This window comes from Gracilinanus agilis, chromosome 1, assembly GCF_016433145.1.
Source record: "Gracilinanus agilis isolate LMUSP501 chromosome 1, AgileGrace, whole genome shotgun sequence".
Lineage (NCBI taxonomy): Eukaryota > Metazoa > Chordata > Mammalia > Didelphimorphia > Didelphidae > Gracilinanus > Gracilinanus agilis.
In genome coordinates this window covers 731,859,169-731,884,119 of record NC_058130.1, presented here as the reverse complement: position 1 = coordinate 731,884,119, position 24,951 = coordinate 731,859,169, and the positions used below count along the sequence as shown (strand labels likewise).

At 43.3% G+C, this 24,951-nt stretch overlaps 1 protein-coding gene across 2 annotated transcripts in view; it reads left to right on the top strand.

The window, feature by feature from the left end:
- CRTC1 (CREB regulated transcription coactivator 1) overlaps positions 1 to 24,951 on the top strand; it is a 133,514-nt gene that overhangs the window by 78,965 nt on the left and 29,598 nt on the right. Inside the window, exons 2-7 of one of the 2 annotated variants that reach the window (XM_044672288.1) lie at positions 4,885 to 5,001; positions 6,745 to 6,792; positions 9,077 to 9,214; positions 10,314 to 10,375; positions 13,964 to 14,058; positions 19,252 to 19,337. In XM_044672288.1, coding sequence (XP_044528223.1) covers positions 4,885 to 5,001; positions 6,745 to 6,792; positions 9,077 to 9,214; positions 10,314 to 10,375; positions 13,964 to 14,058; positions 19,252 to 19,337 — 546 coding nt within the window. The remainder of the gene's footprint in view (positions 1 to 4,884; positions 5,002 to 6,744; positions 6,793 to 9,076; positions 9,215 to 10,313; positions 10,376 to 13,963; positions 14,059 to 19,251; positions 19,338 to 24,951) is intronic. The other variant, XM_044672297.1, reaches the window with a different exon arrangement.

Here is a 24,951-nt window from a genome sequence, read left to right as displayed (position 1 = left end):
GTGGAGGCTGCCAGATCCTGTGTGATCCTGATTGGTGCTCCTTGATATTTGAATTGTCTCTTTCTGGCTTCTTGTAAGATTTTTTCTTTTGCTTGAAAGCTTTTGAATTTGGCAATAATATTTCTAACCGATTTCTTCTCTGGGTCGAATGTAGTGGGTGTTCTATGAATCCTTTCGATGTCTATATTGCCCTCTTGTTGTAGGACTTCAGGGCAATTTTGCTGAATAATTTCTTTTAGTACGGAGTCCAGGTTTCTATTAATTTCTGGGTTTTCTGGAAGACCAATTATTCTCAAATTGCCTCTTCTAGACCGGTTTTCTTGGTCTGTCACTCTCTCATTGAGATATTTCATGTTTCCTTCTATTTTTTCAATCTTTTGACTTTGTTTTATTTGTTCTTGTTGTCTTGAGAGATCATTAGCTTCCAATTGCTCGATTCTAGCCTTTAGGGATTGATTTTCGGCTATAATCTTTCGGTTTTCGGCCATAATCTTCTGGAATTCCTTTTCAATCTGGTCATTTCTGGTGTTCAATTGCAAGATTTTACCTTTTAAACAGTTATTTTCTTGCCAGATCTCTTCCATTTTCCTCAAAATCTCAGTTTTGAACTCTTCCATAGTTTGTGAGGAGTTTTCCTTATTTGAGGAGGGTCCAGATGCTTGTTTGTTCTCCTCCTCTGTTTGCTCAGTTGTCTGGATTTTCTCTGTGTAAAAGTTGTCGAGTGTTAAAGGCTTCTTTTTCTTGTTGTTATTCTTTCTCTTCTGAGTTTCCTGAGGTTGGGTAGCCATCATTAGCCCAGCAGCTTCTCAGGTTTATCCTCGCGCTCAGTGTCTGTCCGCGGTCTGTTGGTTCCTGAGGTCTGAGTTCTGGTTTTTTCCAAGGTCAAGCCCCCTGGTGGACCCCCTTGCTTGATCCTCTGCAGGAGGTTCCTTTACAAGTCTCAGGGCGCTGCTTCCACAGTCGTATACCGGTCTGCACTGGTTCCCCACTCAGGTTTTCAGAGCTTTAGTTCCTGGCTGTGTCTGCCTCCACCCACGCCTCCGCCAGTGCCTGTGCGCTCTGCACTGGGCGTCCACTCTCTGCCCTTCCGCTCAGATTTCGCTTGCGTTCACTGGCTTACTGAGGTCCTAAATCTTGCTGCTCTCAGGAACAGGCCCCGGAGCTGCCAATGACTCGATGGGTGCCCCAAACTTGCTCTATTTCTTTTTAGCTGGCTTCAGAGCTATAGATTTTGTGTGTGGAGGGGCTGGGGGTGGGGTGGTTGCTCAGCCCGTGATTTAGTGAGAGCCCTTTATAGCCTGGAAATGTCTCGATTCCACGTACCTTCCACGCTGTGCCCTGTTGTGGGGTTCCTCCGTTCGTCTGGACTTGTTTTTATGTCCCCTTGAGGAGTTTTGTGTGTTTCGGTCAGGAGAGGTTAAGAGCTGCTTCTTACTCTGCCGCCATCTTAACCCGGAACTCTCTAGGATACATTTTTGATGATTTATTTGCCATTTGCTTTATCTAACATTCATGATTTTATCTGATATTTATGATCTATAAATGCAGAGCTTCTATGTAGGTTACAGTTCTTTGGCCTCTTATGTTTTCCAACTGTCTTTGGTTGTCTTCCACATGGCCACCTTTGCATGAAAATCACTGAATGTTTTTTTTTTTTTTTTAATAAACCCTTACCTTCTGTTTTGGAGTCAATACTGTGTATTGGCTCCAAGGCAGAAGAGTGGCAAGGGTAGGCAATGGGGGTCAAGTGACTTGCCCAGGGTCACACAGCTGGGAAGGGTCTGAAGTCAGATTTGAACCTAGCACCTCCCATCTCCAGGCCTGGCTCTCAATCCACTGAGCAACCCAGCTGCCCCCGAAAATCACTGAATATTAAAAGAGTATGTTCATCTGATTTGGAGAGCCTTTTAGAGTTATTTCTATAATTTTCCTACTTTTAAAAAATGCTCTAGCTATCCTCTTGATATATAAGCTGCATGGTGGCAGCCTTTTTCTTATATCATTGAGCACTGTAATGTAAGATGACCAAGTAGCTCGAGAAATTATGTTTCTGGTTCTCCCTGGTCATAATAAAACTAGCTCTACCAATTCCTTTACTTGCCTTTCCAAGGGGAACCTCTATCATCTTTCCATATAGCTTCAACTTCCTTATATTTTCTGGCTTTATTTATAGGGAAAGCATCAATATTGATATGATTGAGTTCCTCTAGTTGTATGTTGACTCCAGATTTGAATCCTGTTTCAAACACTTAGTTGCTTTATGATCATGAAAATTTCACCTGATCTCTCCAACCCTCTGTTTCCTCATCTGTAAAACTTTGATAATAATCTGTGTACTACCTATCTAACAAGGGAGCTTGGTGCATTACAAACATCCTGATGTAATTCAGATCCCATGTTTACAGTCAGCAGCTGATCTTAGAGAAGGTCCACTTTTTGCCAGTGATGGTTCCCAAGTTCTTAAGGAAGTCATCAAGAGAAGTTTGGTGGGGTTAGCTACTAGTGATTGAGATGCCTTATTTTTAAAGGAGATTGCTTTTTAGTCTTGTTTGTGAGCAGCCTAAGGCTGCACACAGAGTGCACTGGCAGCATCTGTTTGTGAGGGAAATTGAGACAGTTTTGTTGATATACACAGTGTTGTACCTTAGCAACCAAATCTGCATAGTGTCCAAGAATTGAACATTCCGACTATAAGCAACTGATCGCTACCCATTTTTGAGTGCCCTGCTAGAGGTGGAGAAAGTGAAACAAAGAAATAATCCCTTAGTTCCTGGTGAGGAGTTATTGACAAGCTGGGGTTGATCAGAATGGCCACCTATTCATAAGTTACTAAAAATATACAAAGATCAATTGAAAGGTTGCTTAGGTTGGAAAAGAAAATTTGGGGAGGAGGCAGAAGGAATGTGATCCTCATCTTCAAATACCTGAAAGTTTGCATGTGAAGAAGGATTGGATTTGGGCCATGTGGCCCCAGACCCCAGATCTAAGTCAATGAGGGGAAGTCATGGAGAGGCGGATTGTACCATAATAGTAGAACTTCCTAATTCCATTTCAGTGGTCCTGTAATGGAAGGAGTTACTTCTATAGGTAATGAAAGACCTATCATTCAAATAGAAGTTTCATGCTCCGGAGAGGGACATTTAGGCTTAAGGTGGTCCTTAGTTTAGACAATCTGAAGTTCCTTTATGTTAATGTTATGTGATTCCAAAAGACTTTATCATGAACCGTGCAGCCATGTTCCATGATACCTTGGGGAGAGCGGTGAAAAAAATCTCTCAGAGAAAAAGGATCTCTAAAGTCCTCTAAGCTGAGTGACTGGGAAGCAGCATCTCCAAACTGGCAATGAGGGTCTTAATGGCTGAGTGATGAGGAGCCTGACCTCTACATGGCAAGGGAAAGACAAGATGTTCCTTTGGTTTAAAGAGAGAAAACATGACCTAACCACAGGTGTGAGAGATGGAAAACAAGTGAAGACTTTATTCTTTATTGAACAGAGGGATAGGGAAATCAGTAGATGAGACAGGGAGATTTCTTTAGAAATATGCCCTTTGGGGGCAGCTGAGTAGCTCAGTGGAGTGAGAGTTAGGCCTAGAGACAGGAGGTCCTAGGTTCAAACCCGGCCTCAGCCACTTCCCAGCTGTGTGACCCTGGGCAAGTCACTTGACCCCCATTGCCCACCCTTACCAATCTTCCACCTATGAGACAATACACCGAAGTACAAGGGTTTAAAAAAAATAAATGACTATTATTTGAAAAAAAAAAAAAAGAAATATGCCCTTTGGTCTGATTAGTGTACTGAACTGGACATGTACATAGGACCCAGGTTTGTGCATTTGTTTTGTCTTGAAAGAGACCCTTAGTGCTTTGAAAGCATCTTTTCTACTTTTGAACTTCTATGTTAGGGAAGCCTGACTTAAACTGTTACTAATGATCTTGCTTCTCCTAAATCAGAGTCTTCAAAGTTCAGATTCTTCCTAATCTTTTTGTAACTGACTTTAGTGGTGGGGAAAAAAATTACTCCCCAGGGCTGGAGGACCTTCTTCGTAGTAGTTCTCTCAGCTTGGTTGCATTTTGCATTCATTCAAAATGTCCAGGTTATGCAAAGGAAACCATGCTTCCAGAGAGTGGTGTACATGGGGGTCTTGGCCCCTGGCATTTTCTGTCTGCCTGGGCCAAGTAGTCCCTGTCTCCGTCCTCAGTTTGCTTCTAACTTTTTCACTAGATTTCTGTAACGAGATGAAAGAGAGTGCCATTTTGTAGGGTAAGACAATGGTAGCTAGGATCAAAATGGAAATAGAATCCCAGGAGGAACTAAAAAGCTAGAATATGGGAGTTTGGACTAAAGGATCTCAGAAATATCTTCCTTGCTGCACCTCATATTTATCATTGTTTAAATAGTCTATCTAGTAATTGAGTTTTTGGATTAGATTCCTAGAATGGAAAAGCCAGTAAAAGAACTTAGCAGATATACCATAACATGTAAAATTTGGCAGGGGCCCTTGAACTTACAATGAGCTTCAAGAGTTGGAGGGACTAAAACTTAGTTAGGAGGAACCTAAACTGAAGAATGTTAGGAACTTAGGGGGTCATCTCATCCAGCCCCATTTTATGGATGAGACTAGCCCCACCCTGAAGGGGGCCAAGGATGCACAATATATCAGTGATAGGACCAAGATTAGAATCCAGAGTTTTTGCCTTTCACTTTTCTCCTCTTCACACTATGTTGCTCCTTAGCTGTAATATGCTTTTCTTTTAAATGGTCTTTTCAGTCAGGATGAGCTTACTTTTTTTTTTTTTTAATCTTGCATTTTATTTGGGGTGTGCTTGGGGACTTGAGCCCTCTCCCTGTTTGTTGCAGCTGCAGTATGTGTTTCTTCCTTTTAGTTACAGCTACAGAAAACACAGTATCTACAGCTGGGACAGAGCCGAGGCCAGTACTATGGAGGGTCCCTACCCAATGTGAATCAGATTGGGAGCAGCTCCATGGACTTGCCCTTCCAGGTGAGTGACTTTTCCTGCTTCTGCCATTTAAGGGAGTTAGCTTCTGCCCCACGCTCCAGTCACCAAGGGATTGGAAAAGTTGCCCCCTTGACCACTGAGAGCCTGCCTAACCCAGGTTGGCTTCTGTGTGGTGAGCAGTGCAGATCTGATGTGTCAGTATCAAAAAAGGGTGTGCATTAAGACATAAGTCCTTGGGAGTCACCAGATAATTGCCAGAGCCTTCCTCCTCTGGGGACAGGAGGAAACAGAGTGCAGCCAGGCAGGGGCTGTCTGTGCTCTGGCTAAGACTCCCTGGATCCTCCTTGGGTCTTTTCCCTGTCAACAGAATCCATAGTGAGAATGTTATTTGAACAAGAGTGTTTCAGCAGCCACTACACCTGTTGGTCAGTTTCTACCAGCAGCAGTAACTGTTTGGGGACTTTGGAACTTGGCTTCTTCTTTCTTGACTAATCCACAAGCCCTGTAATTCTCAGAAGAAAAACCCAGCAGCCTGACCCCACTTCTCTGCAAATATTTCTTGGCAGTTACCTCTAGTGAAATCTCTTGTTACTAAGATGTCATTGCCCTAACAAATTATTCTACAGAGCATGTCCTAGCACCTTACTGTCTGTATTATAGATAATTAAAGACAAATTCCACTCACCAAAACAAAGGAAAAGCCTGTTTTCAGATCCAGCAACCTGGGTCTTGTGCATTCCTTCTTTTACTGACTTGCAGATGGAGGTGATGTATGTGTTGGGGGAGCAGTGTGAAATTGGGCCTTGGCCTGGGGTCCTATTGGAGAAGAATGCTTTGGGCTTTGCTTGGACAGAGGCATGACTAATTAGGAAATCAGTTGTTCCTTTTACGAGCCATACCTTTCCCATTGTTAGAAAATGGTATCAGTATATATAGGATAGGTCTTTGGGTCTTCAGACTCAGCAGTCCATAGTAACAAGCTAAGTAGAGAGTTGTGGATGGGGCTCATCTCAGGGACTCTCAGCCTTTTTCCCATGAGGAGCTCTTGACCCAGTTCCAAGTGACCTGTTATCTCTCATTCCTCACCCCCAGGTAATAACATGTACAGTATCATTTACCTAGCGATGTTTGTGTGATTAATCTACTGTATGCATTTGAATTAAATAATTTGGATATCCTTAAAATGGTCTTTCCTAATGTCCCCTCCCACTTAACCCTTACCCCAGCAAATTTCCTTCCTGATTTTTTTTTATTTTTCTTAGGTCTCTTCTTGCTGTTTACTCTTTCATTCTCCCACAAAAACAAGCATTTTTATGAAACTACTGAATACTACCTGGTCAGAAAGTTGAGGTTTTCTGTTGGGGCATCCATCATGCCACTCAGTTATCTCTTTTTTAGTGAGTGGACTGCCTTTTCCTTAGGAGCCATTGCCAAAGAATTGGGCAAAGGGGGCAGGTGGGTAGCTCGGTGGATTAAAAGTCAGGCCTAGAGATGGGAGGTCCTAGGTTCAAGTCTGGCCTCAGACACTTCCCAGCTGTGTGATCCTGGGCAAGTCACTTGACCCCCATTGCCTACCCTTACCACTCTTCTGCCTTGGAGCCAATACAGAGTATTGACTCCAAGACGGAAGGTAAGGGTTTAAAAAAAAAAAAGTCATGCAAAGCTGTGTGCCATGATTAGCAGGTGGGGGGCAGGGGCAGGGATAAAGACCCATGGGCCTACCCAAAGTGGGGAGGAGGGTGGATGAATGGGCTCTCTGAATGTTTCGGTTCTTTGCATTTGCAGCGCAGCGGAATTCTTGGAGAGACCTTGGGAGCAGCTCCTGTCTCTTTGGTAAACGTGTATTGAGGCTGGTGCCAATACGTATTTGGGACTGGCTTGAGATTCCCTGAGCAGATACGTATTTGGACACTCCCTGTTCTCTCTCTCTTGGTATGCGCCCTATTTGGTTGACGCACCCTTACAGCTCCCAAAGAGTTGTTCTGGTCTGTCAAATGACAATGGATTTGCTCCACATCCCAATTTTGAAAAATGCATATTGTTTAGATGATAGACTCTTTGACCCAATTGCAATCTATCCCATACTCCCGGCTTCCTTGCCGGACAGCAGCAGTTCTTTCTGAGCTATTTAGCCCATGGTTTAATCAGATAACATCTAAGCATGTGCACCATGTTGGCTGTTTTTCTTTAAAAAAATAAAATAAAACAAAACAGGGAAGAACTATATCTCATCTAGTTAACCTGGGAAGGATATGACAGCAGTTACAGTGACAGGACAACTTCCCTCTTCTCTCTGAGGCTTTCTCCCATGTCCCCTCCTCCTTTGTCTAGATTTAATCATATGACCTAGTTTGTCATGAACCACTGTGAAAAGTTTCCTGGATTCTGACCTTATAAGTCAAACCAGAGAGTGCCTGTCCTAATGGGAACCCCTAAAAAGAAGCTGGGAAATTTCCCTAGAAAGGCAAGGGCTTGGAGGATGGTGCATCGATCTAGCTGCTCCCAAATTCTTCATGATTCTGGATTATAAAACAGGGACATAAACACGATGGGAGAGAGTGCTTCTTTGGGATTCTCCTTTATTAAAAGTACAGAAGAGATATGTTAAGGAAGGATGTTGGTGCAGAGGGAAAGTCAGTTTTTACTAAATATAAGATCAGGTCTACGGAGAAAGAACAAAGACTTCATTTGTATTGGGAGACAGAAATCTAAATCATTGTTAGGTCTTACAAAATGGGAGCAATGTTTTATTATCGAAATAGATTTTTGCCTACAACTTTTTTAAAAAGCACACAGAGCCTAAAGTCAAGCCAGGTGGTGGCATAGAGAAGATTTGCTTTATCTAGGCCTTGAATGAAAGTAGCAAATTTAGGATTTTCAGACAGGTGAAGACCAAGGTCTCTTCTGAAATCTTTTCTTGGCATGGCAAGAGAGAGGGAGTATATTTCATGTCACCTGATAGCAAGGAGCAGTTTGAGAGGAGGCACGAGCCATTGTGTGCCCATGTCCCTTGGGTAGGTATTATGACAGTGACCATAAGACACATCAAAAGAAGATCACACATCCAAGCTTGGAAAAATCCATTGGGATGAAAGCCTGTCATCAGTTGTCAGGATGCCAGCCCTGGGGGAAGAAATTGGGGGTTGTATATGTGGCAAACATCTGAGATCCTCTAGCCTTTGTCTGTTAGAGTTAGGGCACTGGGGACAGAGATTGAGGAGCACCCTTTAGCCCAGCTAAATTGAAACAAAGCCATTTTCTATATTCAAGAGGAAAAAAGTCAGCAAAATATATAGTTTAGAAAAGTAGGCCTTGAACTTCCTCTGAAGAGCCTTGGACTTCACCCAGAGCCTGGGAGCCGCAGACACCAGCTGACCACTCATAGCACAAAGAACTTTGTGCCTTGTCAGGAACTTGAGAATAAATACCATGGTCATGGGTGGGGAGGGAGGAAGAGAAAGAAGGAAGAACCTGGGGTGAGAGAGAGAGAGAGAGGGGCAGTCCACCAAGGAGTTCCCCTGCCTGAAGGTGGCGAAGCCACAGGGGCCATGTTTGCATTTCTCTTTGCCCCTCTTGCTGTCAGCTCTAGGGTAGTAATCTACAGCTGGCTCCATATGGATGCACGCTGCCTTGTGCATGCTTCCTGCACCTGGTCTAGCCTAGCCCTGCCCTACCTTGCCCGGCTCTACCTTCTTTTCCCATCCTTTCTCATGCACCAGCTCTCAGCAGATTCCTGGGCAACTTTCTATTTTTTCCCATTTCTATTGTTTCAAGCCTTTTCAAAAGGTTTGGGGGCCTTAGAGGGCTGAAGAAATGATGACTGTGGAAGGAGACCGGACCTCATCTGTTTCCTTCTTTCTGCTTGGGATGCGTTCTGCTCCAGGGCCCTTTGGGTATCTCCTGAATTTGATCCAGACCAGAAGAGGCTGGACATGGCTTTTAGAGGGGTGGGGTGGTGGAGGGGGAGGTAAGAAAGGACACTGGGAAGGGAAATTGAATTCCCTCCTTTAACCAAATAGGGTGGAGGGAGGCTTGCTCCTCTCTGGCTTCTGCAGCTGGTAACTGTTGTATGGGTTTCTCTTTCTCTGTTTCCTTGCCCCCCCTCCTTCCTCCCCAGACTCCTTTTCAGTCATCGGGCCTGGATACCAGCCGGACAACTCGGCATCATGGTCTAGTGGACAGAGTTTATCGGGACCGCAACCGCCTTGGGTCTCCTCACAGGCGCCCCTTGTCAGTGGATAAACATGGACGGCAGATATCCTTTATGTTGGAAGGTTGGGGGGCAAAGCAACTACTGTAGAATTTGACAGTGAAAGAGCTGGAAAGGCCCTTAGAATGTAGACTATCATATCTAGAAGAACCTTAGAATGTTGGAAAAAGAAGAGTCTTAGAGCATAGAATGCCAGAACTGGAAACATAGGATATTAGTACTAAAAAGGCTTATAGAAATATTCTACAATGACCCCTTCGTATTACATCTGGGGCACTTGAAGCCCAAAGAAAAGAGGGCACTTAATAGTATAGTATGGTAGTAGAAGAATAGACCCTTGAAAGAACTTGCTGTGAAGGTGTGTGATCAGCTTTTTTCTCTGCCTCTTTTTCTGGGCTGACTTCCCCTGACCAGGAGCTCCCCATTATTGCTATAGTGTGAACAGCATTAAAGTCTGAAGTTCTTAGGATCCTCTTAAAGACCTGGGATCTGAAGACTGAGAAGCCCTTTCTCCAATGGCAGTTTGAGCTTGCAGCCAGTCAGGAGCAGCCGGAAGAGTTGGCCTCAACAGAGCTCTCTCACTCAGGGGACAGCACCGGCAGTCTAAGTTCAGAACTGGGGAGGAGGTTAAGATCCCTAGGAAGGAGTCAGCTGAACCCAGACTCCCTGCTGTCCCGGCCCCAGATTTCATGACCACATTCCCATTGCCTGGAAAGGCTGCAGCCCACACATGTGTGTTCACAGGAGGAGAGTGCTGAGTGGTAGGCGGAACCGAGTTGTACCACCAGGGAAAACATATTGTAGTGGTGGATAGGGAGAAAGGGCCCAGAGCCAATTTGAGAGGGCCAGGAGGAAGATGCCTCAGAGTTAGAGCAGCTCCCACTGTTTCCCAGCCGGGTACAAAGTGATGCATATGCTTGGTTTGGGAGTAAGGGGGCCCAACACTTAAGTCCATCCTCTTTCCTCCTGGTGCCTTTTCTTGTTAATTCACCATTCTAGACTAAACCTAGCCTGCAGAGGATTTTCTGTCCTTTTGGCTGAAAACAGATTAAATCAAACTAGGAAAATTAGAGTTGTCCCAAGGGACTGAGTTGCTGCTAAGTGCGGGCTATTTGGTTGTTTTCCCCTTAAATCATCAAATCACGTGGACAGCTGTCCATATGGGACCGTCTATCTGTCACCTCCATCAGATACAAGCTGGAGAAGGTTAGTGGCCCAAGTTGTGTATACTGGGGTCAGGTCTAGGTTCAGGGCCCCACCATAGTGATCATGGGTTCAGGGAGAGCTGTGTCTTATCTGGGTCAGTCACTGTGAGTCTCTGATGATGTGCCATCTTAGCTGCCATTAGTGGCCCTGGCATATGCATGCTTAATTTATTGTGTTTTGCCTGATTTGCTGATTATTGAGCTTCCAAAAGCCCTGTTCTGACAGCTCTCAACTCCTAACCTGTTTCATCGGGTCTTTTCTGAAGAATGTGTTAGCAGGCTTCTTTTTGCTATTTTGGAGGGCTGCTGATACACACCTTGTTTTGTGAGGATTCTGGGGATTTGTATACAGCGGGCCTGATACTATGACCCACAAAGATGGACCTGAGAGTGGTTATCAGTGTGTTTCCATACTAATATTGTTGGACTTTGTTCCTAGTGTTTATTGGTATCATTTCATCTTTTGGGTATTTTATATATTTGGTCAAGGGATGATGTTTTCCCTTAGCTAAAACTGAGATACAAGGAGACTTGTCAGCCATACTGAGAACTCTAAAAGGGGGTCATAAAAATGTGTGTGTGTGTGTGTGTGTGTGTGTACAGACAGACATTCATTTAGTTCCCTTCTTTTCCACCCCTTCCTGCCCCAGTTCTAGTGTTTTCTTTTTGGGATTGGGAGAGAATTTCCTTAAGGCTTCACCAAGGGAAAGGGCCTCAGCAACTGAGTCAAGCAGCTATGTCACCTGATTCAATTTAACACAAACTTTAATTAAACAGATTTTATGTGCAAGGCCTCATACTAGGTGTTAAGGAGACAACGATGGAAACCCCTCCCCAAAACTTAATTCTACTTGGAGGGGAAGTAAGCAATATGTTCAAAGAGAAGTAGAATACAAGGTAGGGTGAGATTTGTGGGGAAAGAGGTCAGACAAAATGTCCTAATAAATAGAGGAGGGAAAATATATTTTCACTTGGGAAGGTGCCTCAATTCTATCCAATCTAACACTCATTCCAGCTGCTATATTCTCAACACTGTTCTAAGTGTTAAGAATTACAAAGTAAAAACATAACAGTCCTTGGCCTCAAGGAACTTGTGGTCTGCTAGGGTAGAGGCAGATATGAGGATGCAGTATTTAAATTGCTAAGTATGTTCAGGATCATTTAAGAAGGGAGCAAGTACTGAGGATCAACTTCTAGAAGAAGGTAGCGGGGCAGCTGGGTAGCTCAGTGGATTGAGAGTCAGGCCTAGAGATGGAGGTCCTAGGTTCAAATCCAGCCTCAGACACTTCCCAGCTGGGTGATCCTGGGCAAGTCACTTGACCCCCATTGCCCACTCTTACCACTCTTCCACTGAGAAGCCAATACACAGAAGTTAAGGGTAAAAAAAAAAAAAGGTAGCATGTGAGAACAGTGAAGGTGGCTTCTGAGCTGAACCTACATGTAGAGAAGGGTTTTAAGGCAGAGAGAGCAAAGAAAGCATCCCAGGCATTATGAAACAAGGTATAAAGGTAGGGAAGGGATTGGAGGGATTTTGTGGAGCCTCCTCCTGCTTAATTTGGGTCTCCTCTGAATCTAAACTCTCTTCTTAATAATAACAAACATTTATAGCACCTACTCTAGGCTATGCCTTGTGCTAAGAATTAATCTTCCATCTATACAAATGCCAAAGTTGTATTCCTAAAACAGAAATTTTATCACTTCATTACTCAGAAAGCTCCAGAGGCTTCCTGTTGCCTATGAGATAAAATTTAAACTCTGTTGTTTGACTTCATAGTCTGGCTCCTACCTGTCTTTCTAGGCTGAGCCATTTAGCCATTAAACATTTATTGGGGGTGGGGGCAGCTAGGTGACTCAATGGATTGAGTGCCAAGCCAGGAAATAGGAGGCCCTGGGTTCAAATGTGGCCTCAGGCATTTCTCAGCTTTGTGACCCTGAACAACTCACTTAACCCCAGTTATTGTTCTTACTATTCTTCTGTCTTAGATACTAAGTATAAGACAGAAAAGGTAAGAGTTTAAAAAAAATTTATTAAGAGCCTACTATGTGCTAAGCACTCTGCTAAGCCATGGGAATGAAAAGAAAGGCAGTAGATGGACCCTGCTCTTAAAGAGTCCCAGTCTGATGAAGGAGACAACATGCAGACAACTGTGTAAGATGTAGACAGAGTCTGTGTCTTTTGTAACATAGAATAAGTCTTGCATAATCAAGAGAAGAAAGGCACTAGAATGAAGAGGAGAGGATTTAACTGAGACCTGAAGTAAACCAGAGAGGTTAGGAGGCAGTAATGAAGAGGGAGAATATTCTGGGCATAGGGTCAGCCAGAGCAAATTTCCAGAGCTGTGAGATGGAGGCTCTAGGGGGGAGCAACAGCCAGGAGGCCAGTGTTGCTGGGTTAGAGTCCATCGGAGGAGGAGTAAGTTGTATGAAGACTGGAAAGGGCCAACCTGGAAAGGACTTTGAATGCCGCTTTATATTTTATCCTATAGGGGATAGAGAAAGGCACTGGAATTTATTGACTAGGAAAATGATATAGTCAGACCTATGCATTAGGAAGATTAACTTGACAGCTGAGTGGAGGATGGACTGGAATGGGGAGAGACTGGGGTAGGCAGATCAAAGGGCAGGCTAGGAGCAATGTCAGAGGATGGACGGGGTGCACATGTAAGAGATGTTTTGAAGGTGAAAATGACAGGATCCAACCTCTGGCTAAATATAGGGAGAGAATGGGAAAAGGTAGGTGACCCTCCACACCTGGAAAGGATGGAGGCGCCCTTGACAGTGTTGAGGAAGTTCCAGAGGGGAAAGGGGTTGGGGGAAGAGGAGTTAATGAAATCAGTTTTGGACTTACTGAATCGAAGATGTTTATGGGACAGCTCAGTTTGGCATGTCCAGAGGACAGTGGGAGATTGTGAGTCTAGTGTTTGATAAATAATCTGAGAATCATCAGCATAGAGAGGATAATTAACTCCATAGAAGCTGATGAGATCACCAGGAGATGTAGAATAAAGAGAGGAGAAAACAGGTCCCAGGACAGAGTCCACTTTAGTGGATGATGTTAAATTGGGCTCCCCTGCATACTCACCATTCCAGCCAACTGACCTACTTGCTATTCTCTGTATAGAACATATTCTCTCTCTCCCCTCACATGTTCAGTGGAACATACCTGTTGAAGCCTTTTCCCCTCATCTTTGCTTCTTAGCATTTCCAGGTTCCTTTAGGGCTCTGATCCAGTACCTCTCTCCAGTGGGAGGCTTTTCTGGATTCTTCCAGTTGTTGGTTCTTTCCTCTCCAAGAATTTTTCTCTTTTATATTTTGCATTTACTTATGTATGAATGTGTTTTTTCTCCACAGTAGAATATAAGCTTCTGGAGGACAGGAACTATTGTGTCTCCACTTGAGTGCTGGGCATGTTTTAATAAATGCTTGTTGAATGGCATTGAAGTCTGGCCTTAGTGTTTGTACTTTGGTTCTGTTCGGTAGGGTTCAGTGGAGTTGGGGTTGGCAGAGAAGTGAAGGAAGTGGGACAGACAGCAGGACAAAATCCCTTTTGTAGTTGAAGAAGCTAACAGTCTGTCTCATCTCCCACCAGGACCAATTCTGACTCTGCCCTACACCAGAGCACCATGACACCCACTCAACAAGACTCCTTTGCAGGGGGCTCCCAAGATATCCAGCAGAAAAGAGGTAACTGATGGTCAACAGAGGGCCCTTTGCAGGAGTCCAGGAAGCCCTCTTGGTTACTTAGCTCTGAAACCTGAGGTACCTGCAGTTATTAGCTTACCAGGCAGGAAGTTGGATTATTAAGAAGAAATGTAAATCACAGTTTATATGTGTAAATAGATGGGTTTTTTTTTCAAATCAAGGATGGACAAGAACCCTGTTCTGTTGGGGAATTTTTTTTTTCATGCAATTTTGCTCTTATGTCTCAGAAAAGGGAGAGAATTATAAGAAGAGAAACTTTCATTATAGAAACAAGACATTTTGTAATACTTTGCAGTGATGAAGATGGGTACCTTGGAAAGCAACAAGGTATAAACTAGAACTCTGGGCTTGAGATCAGAAGACCAAAATTCAAGTTCTGACTTCCATAGTTATTAGCTGTGTGACTTTAGGCAAGTCTTGTTGCCTCCTCTGAACATCATTTATCTTGTCTGTAAAATGGGCAAAATAATGCTACTTGTGTCATTTGCTTCCTGTGGCTTTTGTTACCAAAGTGCTTCATTAGCTGTAGAACACTCTACAAATGTGAACTCTTATTACTATTCACTTGTAGGGTTTCCTATTTATCTGTGGAATGTTTCTTCTCCCAGCACTGGCTGGAGCGCCTCTCCTTTAGTTGATGGGATTCATTTGGTATAATCCTCTTTGAAATGACTTGTGGTGATTCTTAGAGAATATCCAGCTTGTTTCTAGACCAATATTCAATGCCTTTCCTGCTCAATGGGGTCTGTTAGAGCTTGAGCTTTAAGTGGAGTAGTCCATAGTGAATTCCACACCACAATGAGTTATCAGAGGGGGACTTCTGGGAAAGTGGTGATTGTTCTGACTAATTATTATTATTATTATTATTATTATTATTATTATTATTTTTTTTTTTATTATTTCATTTGCTTGTGAGGTTCAAATAGAAATTGACCTTGGATAAGTTGCTGTCCTACTGTTATTCCTTTATGTTCAGTATTCTACAAATTTCTGAATAGATGGCAAAAATACCTGCTTTTTGTAGTTGAATTAAAGCATGGAGATAGAAGGTTATTCTCTGTAGGCTCACCAAAAGAACTGTGGGTGTTATAGCACCTCCACAGAGCATTATGATCTCTGTAAATCTCTCTGCTTTGAAAGCTTCTTGTTCTATGTAAGCTGAAGATTTCATATTGAGGATGGTGATAGCTATTAAAATGTCATTCTTAAGTGTTTATCAGTCATTACCATATGTGAGTAATTAGGGAAAACAGTTCTGTCTGTGGTCATGATCTGGGTCTAGCAGAAGTTGTTGGTCAAAACCTTTAGGATTTTTCGAGGTCTCTATTTGCAGTCATCTATCAGACCATGAAAGGGAGTGAGTTTCTGATGTATAAGCCTAGCCACCAGTCCATATCTTTTTAGCTATTTGGCAGGTGCTAAATTTTAAAGGCATTATCATCATCATTATTATTATAACCTTTTTATGTTGGCATTATTTTGTCACCTTCTTTATGTTGGCAGATGGTGTTAACCAGTGATTTTCTTTGACTTGCCTCACTAGAGTAAAATAGAATGACAGAATATTATAAGCGGGTTCAAAACCCACATATTTCTAAAGTTTTATTGATGTCTTTTTATCCCTATTCATTTCTGGATTTGCTCCTTCTCGTCCCTTTCATCTAAGAAAGAAAAACAAAATTTTTCAAAAAGTTAAACAAAATCATCCATCGTAATGGATGTAAATCTGACAATGTGTATAGTATCCACATCCATAGTCTCCCACTTCCCCTGAAAGGAAGGAGGTGTAGTTGTCTGTTCTTTTGAGCAAAGATTAATTATTACATTAATTCAAGATTCAATTTCATTTTAGTTTCCTTTCTTTTTTAAAAACACTATCACATCATCCTGTCAGCCAATATCTATTGAATTAGAGGCAGCTAGGTGGCTCAGGGAATTAAACAGTGGGCCTAGAGTCAGGAAGACCTGAGCTTGGTTTTGGCCTTACTAGCTGTATGATCCTGGGCAAATCGCTTCACTTTGCCTTTAGTTAAATGGGGATAATATTAGCACTTACCTCCCAGCATTGTTTTGAAGATAAAATGTATATTTGTAAAATACTTAGCACAGTATCTGGCACATAGTAAGTGCTATCTAAATATTTTTTCCTCAACCTCCCCTGATTGCCCATCATGTGCCAGTCAGTCAGCAAACATTGCTTAAGTCCCCACTGTGTGTCAGGCACTCTTCTGAGGTCTGGGATACAAAGAGATTTTCTCTCCTCTAAAGGAACTCTCAGACTAATGCGGGGAGCCAACATGCAGACAACTATGTATGTAGGGCAAATTGGAGATAATTATCAGAGGAAGACACTAACATTTAGGGGAATTGTGAAAGACTTCCTGTAGAAGGTGGGGTTTTATCTGGGGCTTGAATACTGTGTTAGATGCTAAGTATATAAAGTCCTATATAGAACAATACCTGATCTCCAGAAGCCTCTGTTCTATGGGAGGAAACAGTGTATATATGTATGTATATATACTTAGATAAGTACATGTCAGAATATAAGGTAATCTCAAGAGGGAATGACACTAGCATTAGGGAAGCTTCATGGAGAAGGTGGCCTAAGCCTGAAACTGGAAAGAACTAGGCCTTTCAGGCCTAGGGGCCAGCCAGCCTGTGCAAAGACACAAAGACAGGAGGTAGATTGAACTGTGTGAGGATTAGCACAAAGCCCAGAGGGATGGGGAGCAAAGTGTAGTAAGGTAAGGTAGATTTGAGTCAGCTTGTGGAGTTGGTTGAGCAAAGGAGTGATGTGGTCAGAGCTCTGATTTAAGGAATCCCTTTGGCAGCCATGTAGAGATTGGTTTGGATTTGGAGGGGTTTCATACAGGCAGGCTGTCAGGCTATTGCAGGAGTGAGAAGTCCAGGACCTAGACCAGGGTGGCAGCAGTTTGGGGGCTGATGTGGGTTTGGGGATAAATATGAGTCTATTTTGGATATGCTGAGTTTGAGATAACTACTATGTATCCAGTTTGAAATGTTCAGTAGGCATTTGGTGATGTGGGCGGGGAGCTGGGGAAAGAGATGGCAGCTTGGATATATTGATCAGAGGTCATTTGCATAGAGACAATAATTGGAACTGTGGGATCTGATAAGGTCACCCAGAGAGAGGAGAGAAGAGAGCCTAGCACAGAGCCTTGGAATTCTCCCACAGTCAGAGACTGGGATAGGGATGACAATGATGATCCAACAAAGGAGACTTCGAAGAATTGGTCAGACAGGGAGGAGGAAATCCAAGAAGGGGCTGCAAAAACCCAGAGAAGAGAAGGGTGTTTAGAAGGGAATCAGCTGTATCCCAGACTGCAGGGAGGTCAAGAAGGAAGACTATTGAGAAAAAGGCAATTAGATTGGCAATTCAGACCTAACTTTGGAGAGAACAACATCATAGAGCTTTGCATTAATCATATACAATTCTCTTATTCTACATCATATAGGGAGATGCTAGTTTTATTTGGTGTTTGTCAAGTTCAGAATTTTTAAAAAGAATGATATTTCTAAAACTTTGGAGAGAGCAATTTCAGCTGATTGATGAGGTTGGAAGCTAAAATGCAAAGGGGAGAAAATGGACACTTTGAGTTGAGACAGCTTTTTCTATGAGTTTGGCTGTGATGGGATAGAGGGTGTAGGATGTTAGCTTGAGGGAATGATGGTTCTCAGTGAATATGCTTTTCAGGATAATGAAGACTTGAGTCTGTTTGTAGGCAGCAAAGGAGTCAATAGATGAGAAGAGATTATGAGGGTCATTCAAGCCTTCCTAGGCTTCTCTGAATTTTTTCACCTGAATATCCTTCATTTATTACAGGAAAATAATATCCCGTTATACTCATGGGAGCACATTTTGCTGAGTCATTCCCCAAATCAGTGGATCCTGTTTTGTTTCTCATATTAGGAAGGAAGGAAAGAAGGAAGGAAGGAAGGAAGGAAGGAAGGAAGGAAGGAAGGAAGGAAGGAAGGAAGGAAGGAAGGAAGGAAGGAAGGAAGGAAGGAAGGAATGACTTACCTAGGGTCACACAGTAAGTGTTGTAGGTCAGATTCGGACTCAGATATTCCTGACTCCAGGACCAATGCTCTACCCACTGTGTGCACCTATTTGTCTCTACCACAAAAAGTACTACTGTGAATATTTTGGTACATGTGGGGCTTTTTTGTATGTCTGACTTCCTTGAGGATCTGCTATGTCCAAATAGTAAACAGTTTAGTGACTTTTCTCACCCATTTCTACACTGCTTTCTAGATATCATCAGTGAATCAGTGTGTGGGACTTGTTACAGCCCTTCCAGGATGGACTGGTTCTGTTTTATCTTTTTTTTTTACAGTTTGATCCAAACTTCCTATTTTATAAATGAAGAAATCTAGGACTAGACAGGTTTAGGTGACTCATCTAAGGTCATGTATCTGGGAATGAGCTGAAGCCAGCTCTTAATTCAGGTCTTCAGACTCTGAGACCAGTCCCTTTGCTGCTATACAATGCCCTGCTTCTGAGATACTGTGATACTGGAAGTATTCATCTCATTCCTTAGCAGCCATTTCTAGGCCCCTCTCCTTCTGTTGTTTCTGCACAGAATGAGCCTGCCAGGAGTAGGAGGTTCTCAGCAGGAGGGGACTAGAAGTAGCCCCCTCCTTTTTCATGAAAGGAAGCAGCTAGGGTTGTAGCCAACATCATATTTCAACAGGTAGGAATTTACCTTTTACTGCCATCCCTCTTCTCATCACACTTGCCTGGGGACAAGAGGTTTTTCCCCTGCTAACCTTTCTGGCATCAGGGTCAGTTCCATGGATTTGAAAGGTAAATAGCACATCTGGTCCACCAGATGTTCAGCGTCCTTACTGGGTTAGAGTTGGTTAAACAGAGAATAAAGCATATACAGACGTTGCAGAGTCAAAGACTTAAGGTTTTCCAGCTCTTTTGATACACATTAGTTTCTGTGGGTTTTTTTTGGTACCAAATCCTTTTATAGAATTTTTTTTCTTGCCCAAAGGAATTATTGTTGTTTCAATAATTGCCATATATCCATAATCTGAATAAGAACAGTATCTAGTGCTATAGGTAAAACTTAAATAATGCAGTTTCTTAAGAGATTTTGTCTCATGATCCTTCTTTTTTTCTCCCCTCCCCCATTACTCTACCTCCAGTCTTATTATTGACAGTTCCAGGAATGGAGGAAACCACCTCTGAGACAGACAAAAACCTCTCTAAACAAGTGTGGGACTCAAAAAAGGTAAGAATTTACGACAAACTGGGAAACTGAGTTTTCTTTAAAGCGCAAAGCCTCTATGCTATAGAAGAAAGCTAGAAATGCCTCTGGGTAGAATAAGACGTCTTAACCTGAGGTCCTTTGAGGGTTCTGTGCATAGATGTCAGGCAATCCATGAACTCGAATGGAAGAAAAATACCATTTTTATTTCAGTAGTATTATTCCTCTTTGTTATCTTCTGTGTTTTATTTTCTGCATTTAAAAACATGACTCAAAGTAAGGCTCCCTAGATTTCACCAGACCTACTGGCCAAGGGGTTCAGGGCATGCAAAAAAGTTATGAACCCCTGGACCAGTACGACATCTGAAGGGCTCAGAAGCAGAAAGAACTATTGGGCAGAGCTGTCCAACATGGAAGAGACAACCTGTGAAATAATGAGTTCCTTGTCTTGGCAGTTGTACACTCAAAAGCTGGACAATCTCTTGTCAAAGATGTCATAAGGAGGGTTGCTGGATAAAATGAGAGTTCCCTAAGAGAGTAGTGATTTTACCCAGTGAATAATACTGTTGAATGGGGATATGCCCTCTCCTCTTTACCCTGACTCAGATGTTGGGCGAGAAGGAGAAAGATAACAGCTTTGGTTTCTTGGAGAGAGTGAGGTCTTGTAGGATTTGGATAAGAAGAAAAGAAAAGAAAAAAGTTCTTACCAAAAATGTTGGCAGTTTATTGTCATGCCGTGCTGTGTTTTTCAGGTCCAGAACCCAGGGTAGGGCTAGATGCCTAGAGTGTACTCTGATAAAGACTTAATGATTATTTCAGGGATGAGGTGGGACTAGCTGGCCTCATTCTGAGGGTCTGAATTGGAATCATGGTGAGCTTGTGCTTCAGACCTTAGACAAGATACTTTGCTTAGCTGAGCCTTAGAGATTTCCTCATCCATCAGACATGGGGTTTATACTGAATGATCTCTAATGCTGTAGCTCTGATATCCCTCCCAGGAATATAGGGAAGGAAGGAGGACATATCAGCTTCCAGTCTGAGTAAATTCCTTAGAAGATTCTGAACAGCCCAGGTTAGAAGGACCAGCCAGTGAGGGTGTTCACAAACAACGCTCTTGGAGAGGAGGTTGATAGGAAAGTGAATGTGTCTTAGTGCCAGAAGCCATCGAGGCTGTGAGGTTTAGCACGGCTACTCCACAAGCTCTGACAATCCAGCACGGCAGGTTGTCAGGAGGATGGAAATTCCACACTCAGTTTACCCCATGTGATTCTTTTTACAGTGACATTCACTTGCATGGAAATTATTGCAATCAATATCCTCATCCAGCTCAAAGGAGACACAGAAAAACAATACAGGTTCATGGCAAGAACAATTACAGCCATAGACTACCCACTATCCCAAAATAAACCCCTGTACAACCCCCTAGAGTAAAGAAATTTCCCCTAGAATCATCCCAGCAAAAAACCAGCAGTTAGTGAGTTAATACAAGTTTCTAAAGTTCCCAGCAAGAAAATACCTGGCCTGAGTTTGTTCCCAAGCTCCTACAGACCAAGAAACAGTAAAACACAAGGAAATTAAGGCAATGACAAATTAGCACAGAATCATCCTACCAGAACTACATTCTTATTAACCCTATAGCAGAAAGAACAGCATGGGAACAAAATTTGGACCAGACTGATATTATTGTATCTTATTAGATGTAATCAACTACCATAACTATCTCCTTGATTTATGATGGGAATGAATAGTATAACGTAACTATATAAATGATATAATTAGTTAAAATATAATTAACTATTATGTTTAGCTAGGAACTGATGTTCTAGTACCTTACGGATGACGGAAAAGAATAAGTTCCAACTAAGCCAGGCCATAATGAATAATTCTTGACAAGCTTGCTTCTTTGTTTAACCACAGTAAGATAATTAGTAAATGCCAATCTTGTGATGTTTCAAAACTTAATATGTGATTTTGAAAGTATGGGAAAATCAAAACCTGTATGAGATCATAAAGAAAAAAGGGTATAAAAATGAAAATCAGCAGATGGCACAAAAAGGAACAGCCTCTTTAACTTGCACTCTGGCTTGTTTTCACTCCATTCTGCGCCACACCATCCCACCTCCAGAGACCCAACCAAGCGAAGAGCAGGCTCTTCTGAGTAAATTCCTTAGAAGATTCTGAACAGCCCAGGTTAGAAGGACCAGCCAGTGAGGGTGTTCACAAACAACGCTCTTGGAGAGCAGGTTGATAGGAAAGTGAATGTGTCTTAGGACAGAGTGAGCCAAGAAGGACAAATAGAACTTTGCCTAGGGCCAGACTAGTTTAGCCACTTTTTAAGAGCAGTTTTTAAAGTTTGTTAGTCTCAAATGGGCTCATTGTTTTGTTCATTCTGCATTCAAATAATTGCCCAATCATACCATTGGCAAGCATTTATTGAGGGAGAGCTTACCATATGCCAGGCACTGTGCTGGGTGCTGGGAATACAGAGACAGAAATGGACCAGTCCCTGCCCTTAAGGACCATATGTTCAATAGAGGGAGGAAACACAGACATCTACAAGTATATACAAAATAAATTCAAAACAAGTAGAGGGGAATTTGAAGGAGAGCCATTGGCATCCAGAGAGATCAAGGAAAGCCTCACATAAGAGGTGTTCTCTGAGCTCAGCTTTGAGGGAAACTACAGATACTCAGAGATGGGAGGAGGGAGAACAGTCCAGGCATGTGGGACAGCCTGGGAAAAAGTGGGGATGTGGGAAACAAAAGCCCCCTGGGTAAGGATCAAAAGAGGGCCATTTTGGCTGAACTGCAGCACATGGGAGATGGAATATGTTGTAAGACTGGAAAGGTGGCTGTAACCAGATTGTGAAAGGCCTTGAATGATAAACAGTGACATTTGGTCCTAGAGATAATGGAGACCCTTGGAATTTAGTGAGCAGGGGAGTGGCATGGTATCTTGTTGCTTAGAGTTCACTTTAGCAAGTATGTGGAGGAATGATCGGAGAACAGAGGTGCCATAGACAGATGAGAAAAGTAGCCAATAAGAGAGCAGCTCTGGCAGGTTGAATCGGCAAGACCTGGCAGCTGATGGACCATGTGAGACACACAGAAAGACAAGGGTGCCTCACAGAGTACCAACCAAGGTGACCAGAAGATGATGATACCTTCTGAAGAGGAAGGTTTGGGCAAATGATGGCTTTGGGTACAGGGGCAGAGGAAGATGAGTTCATCTCTGGACACAGGCTGAGTTTCCAGTGCCTCCAGGACATCTAATTTGCCATGCCAACAAGCAGCTGATGTGAGCCTGAAACTCAGGAGACATATAGGTCTGGAGATGAAAGTGGAACTCGTGAGAGCCAGTGTGATCACCAAAGGAGTGTGTAGAGAGTGGAAGAGAGAGGAAGAGAGGACCAGAAACAGAGCCTTTCTGTTTATCCGTGATTAAAGGACAGGATGGAGGTGACAATCTATTAAAGAAGAATGAGGAGGAATCAAACCAGGAGGAGATAAACCAGGAAAGAGGTCCTCCCAACTGCAGGTGTGACTCTATCCACTGAGCCACCTAGTTGCCTTAGGTCAGCAGTGTCAAAGGCTGCAAAGAGAGCAAGAAGAATGAGAAATCAGAAGAGGCCATTGGATTTGGCAATTAGATTACTGGTTACTTTGAAGAAAGCAGCTTCAGAAGCCAGACTTCAGAGGGTCTAGAGGAGAGGAACAGGAGGGGAACTGTCAATAGCATTTTCTAGAATTTTGTCTCTGAAGAAGTATGGAGGGATACAGAAGGTAGTATGGCTGGGGCAGCTGGGTAGCTCAGTGGAGTGAGAGCCAGGCCTAGAGGCAGGAGGTCCTAGGTTCAAAGCCGGCCTCAGCCACTTCCCAGCTGTGTGACCCTGGGCAAGTCACTTGACCCCCATTGCCCACCCTTACCAATCTTCCACCTATGAGACAATACACCGAAGTACAAGGGTTTTAAAAAAACAAAAAACCAGAAGGTAGTATGGCCTTAAGGAGTTTTCAGAATGGGTGAGGCATCTGCATGCTTGTAGGCTGAGGAAAATAAACACAAATTAGGGAAAGATTGGAGAGAGAGAGAGAGGGAGAGGAAGGGGAAGAGGGAGAGAGGGAGGAAAGCAGAGAGAGAGAGAGAGAGCGCGCGCAAAAAGAGATGATGGTGAGGCATCCAGCTAAGTATGTCACTTGATATCTCTGTTATTGTAGCCTTCTTCTGAAGACTGCTTAACTAACCCTATACCTAACAGTGTAGGCACCTAACTGCTAGTTCATGAGTTGATCCCCACCTCCACTCTACCATCCACCCCCATGGAAAAGGGATCATGACTTACTTTTCTGAATCCCTTAGCACAGAGCCCTGAATGCAGGAGGCATGTCAGAAATGTTCAGTTGAACATTGAATTGTTTTAGGAGCAATTCCTTGAGGAAAACATCAGCCCCAAAGAACAATTAAGGAAAATGGAGAAGTGAGGGAGAAGAACAGTTTGGTGAATTTGAGTTCACAGGCAAGGCCACTGAACCAGTTGTGGGGTTTCTTCTGATCTTGCTTCAAGTCAGTACTTCAAGGAGTCATGCCAGTTTGGGACTTGAAAGCCATTCTGCCCCCAAGCCTCTTGGGTCTCACTGTCAACACTGTATTTTTGATATTGGGGACCAGTTAAAGCTGAGCTGTCCTTTTTTTTGGAGGTTGTTTCAGGTTTGATTTATCAGGCAGTGGGAGACACCTCTGGGCGATTCAACAGAGCCTCCCAGGTTGGCTTGAGGTAGACTTAGGCTCAACCTTGGGAAGATACCAGGGCAGAGGTTCTGATCAGGTAGCATGGTACCTTTGGGGAGGTCAGTATATAAATGCAGGCTGGAGTGCTCTGAGATAGGAGTTCATGCCTCCAGAAGGCACTGGGGGAGGCATGGCTTGGGTGGAGGGGGGGAGCTAAGGTATGCTCATCAGGGACCAGCTGTGTTGGAGCTCAGACCACACGACTTCAATGTAAAAAATATGGGTTCCACTTCTCAGCTTTGCTTTAGGAATCAATTCAGACAACCTATTGTGGCTTTCTGTCTGTTTTTGCTGTTTTGTTTTTTAAAGCTTGAGGTGTTTGAGTGGTACTGGAAATATCAACTATTATTAACACAGCTCTGACCTACAAGAACATCTCCTCGAGTGTTTTGGGAATGAGGCTGGTTTTTCAGTTGAACTCTTCACAAGGATTTCTTGTTACTTCTAGAAGAGCTGTTTCTGAGTTAGGACTGTTTTTCAAAGGTGCCTGTCATTGTTTAGCAGTGCTCATCACCAGTACCACAGCAGCCCCCCCCACATCACTAGCAGAGCTAGCAGCCAAGCATTTCCTCTGATACTTGGGAGCCCAGGGCTCCTCCTGCAAGGCATTAGTGCCCGGGTTTCCTCCTTCAACTTCAGGCCATTTCTGCTGACTCAGGAGGGATCACTGCCCAGTGGGATGGGCTTGTTGTGAGATCTAAGCCGCCACCAGCCAGACTGTGGTTTACAGCACTGAAAGGCAGCCTGGCATAGGGGGAAAGATACCACCTTCTCAAGACCTAGATGTATTATTTACTATTCCCTGAGCTCTTTTCTTTTCTTTCTCAAGGCCTTCCTCTCCTCCCCAACC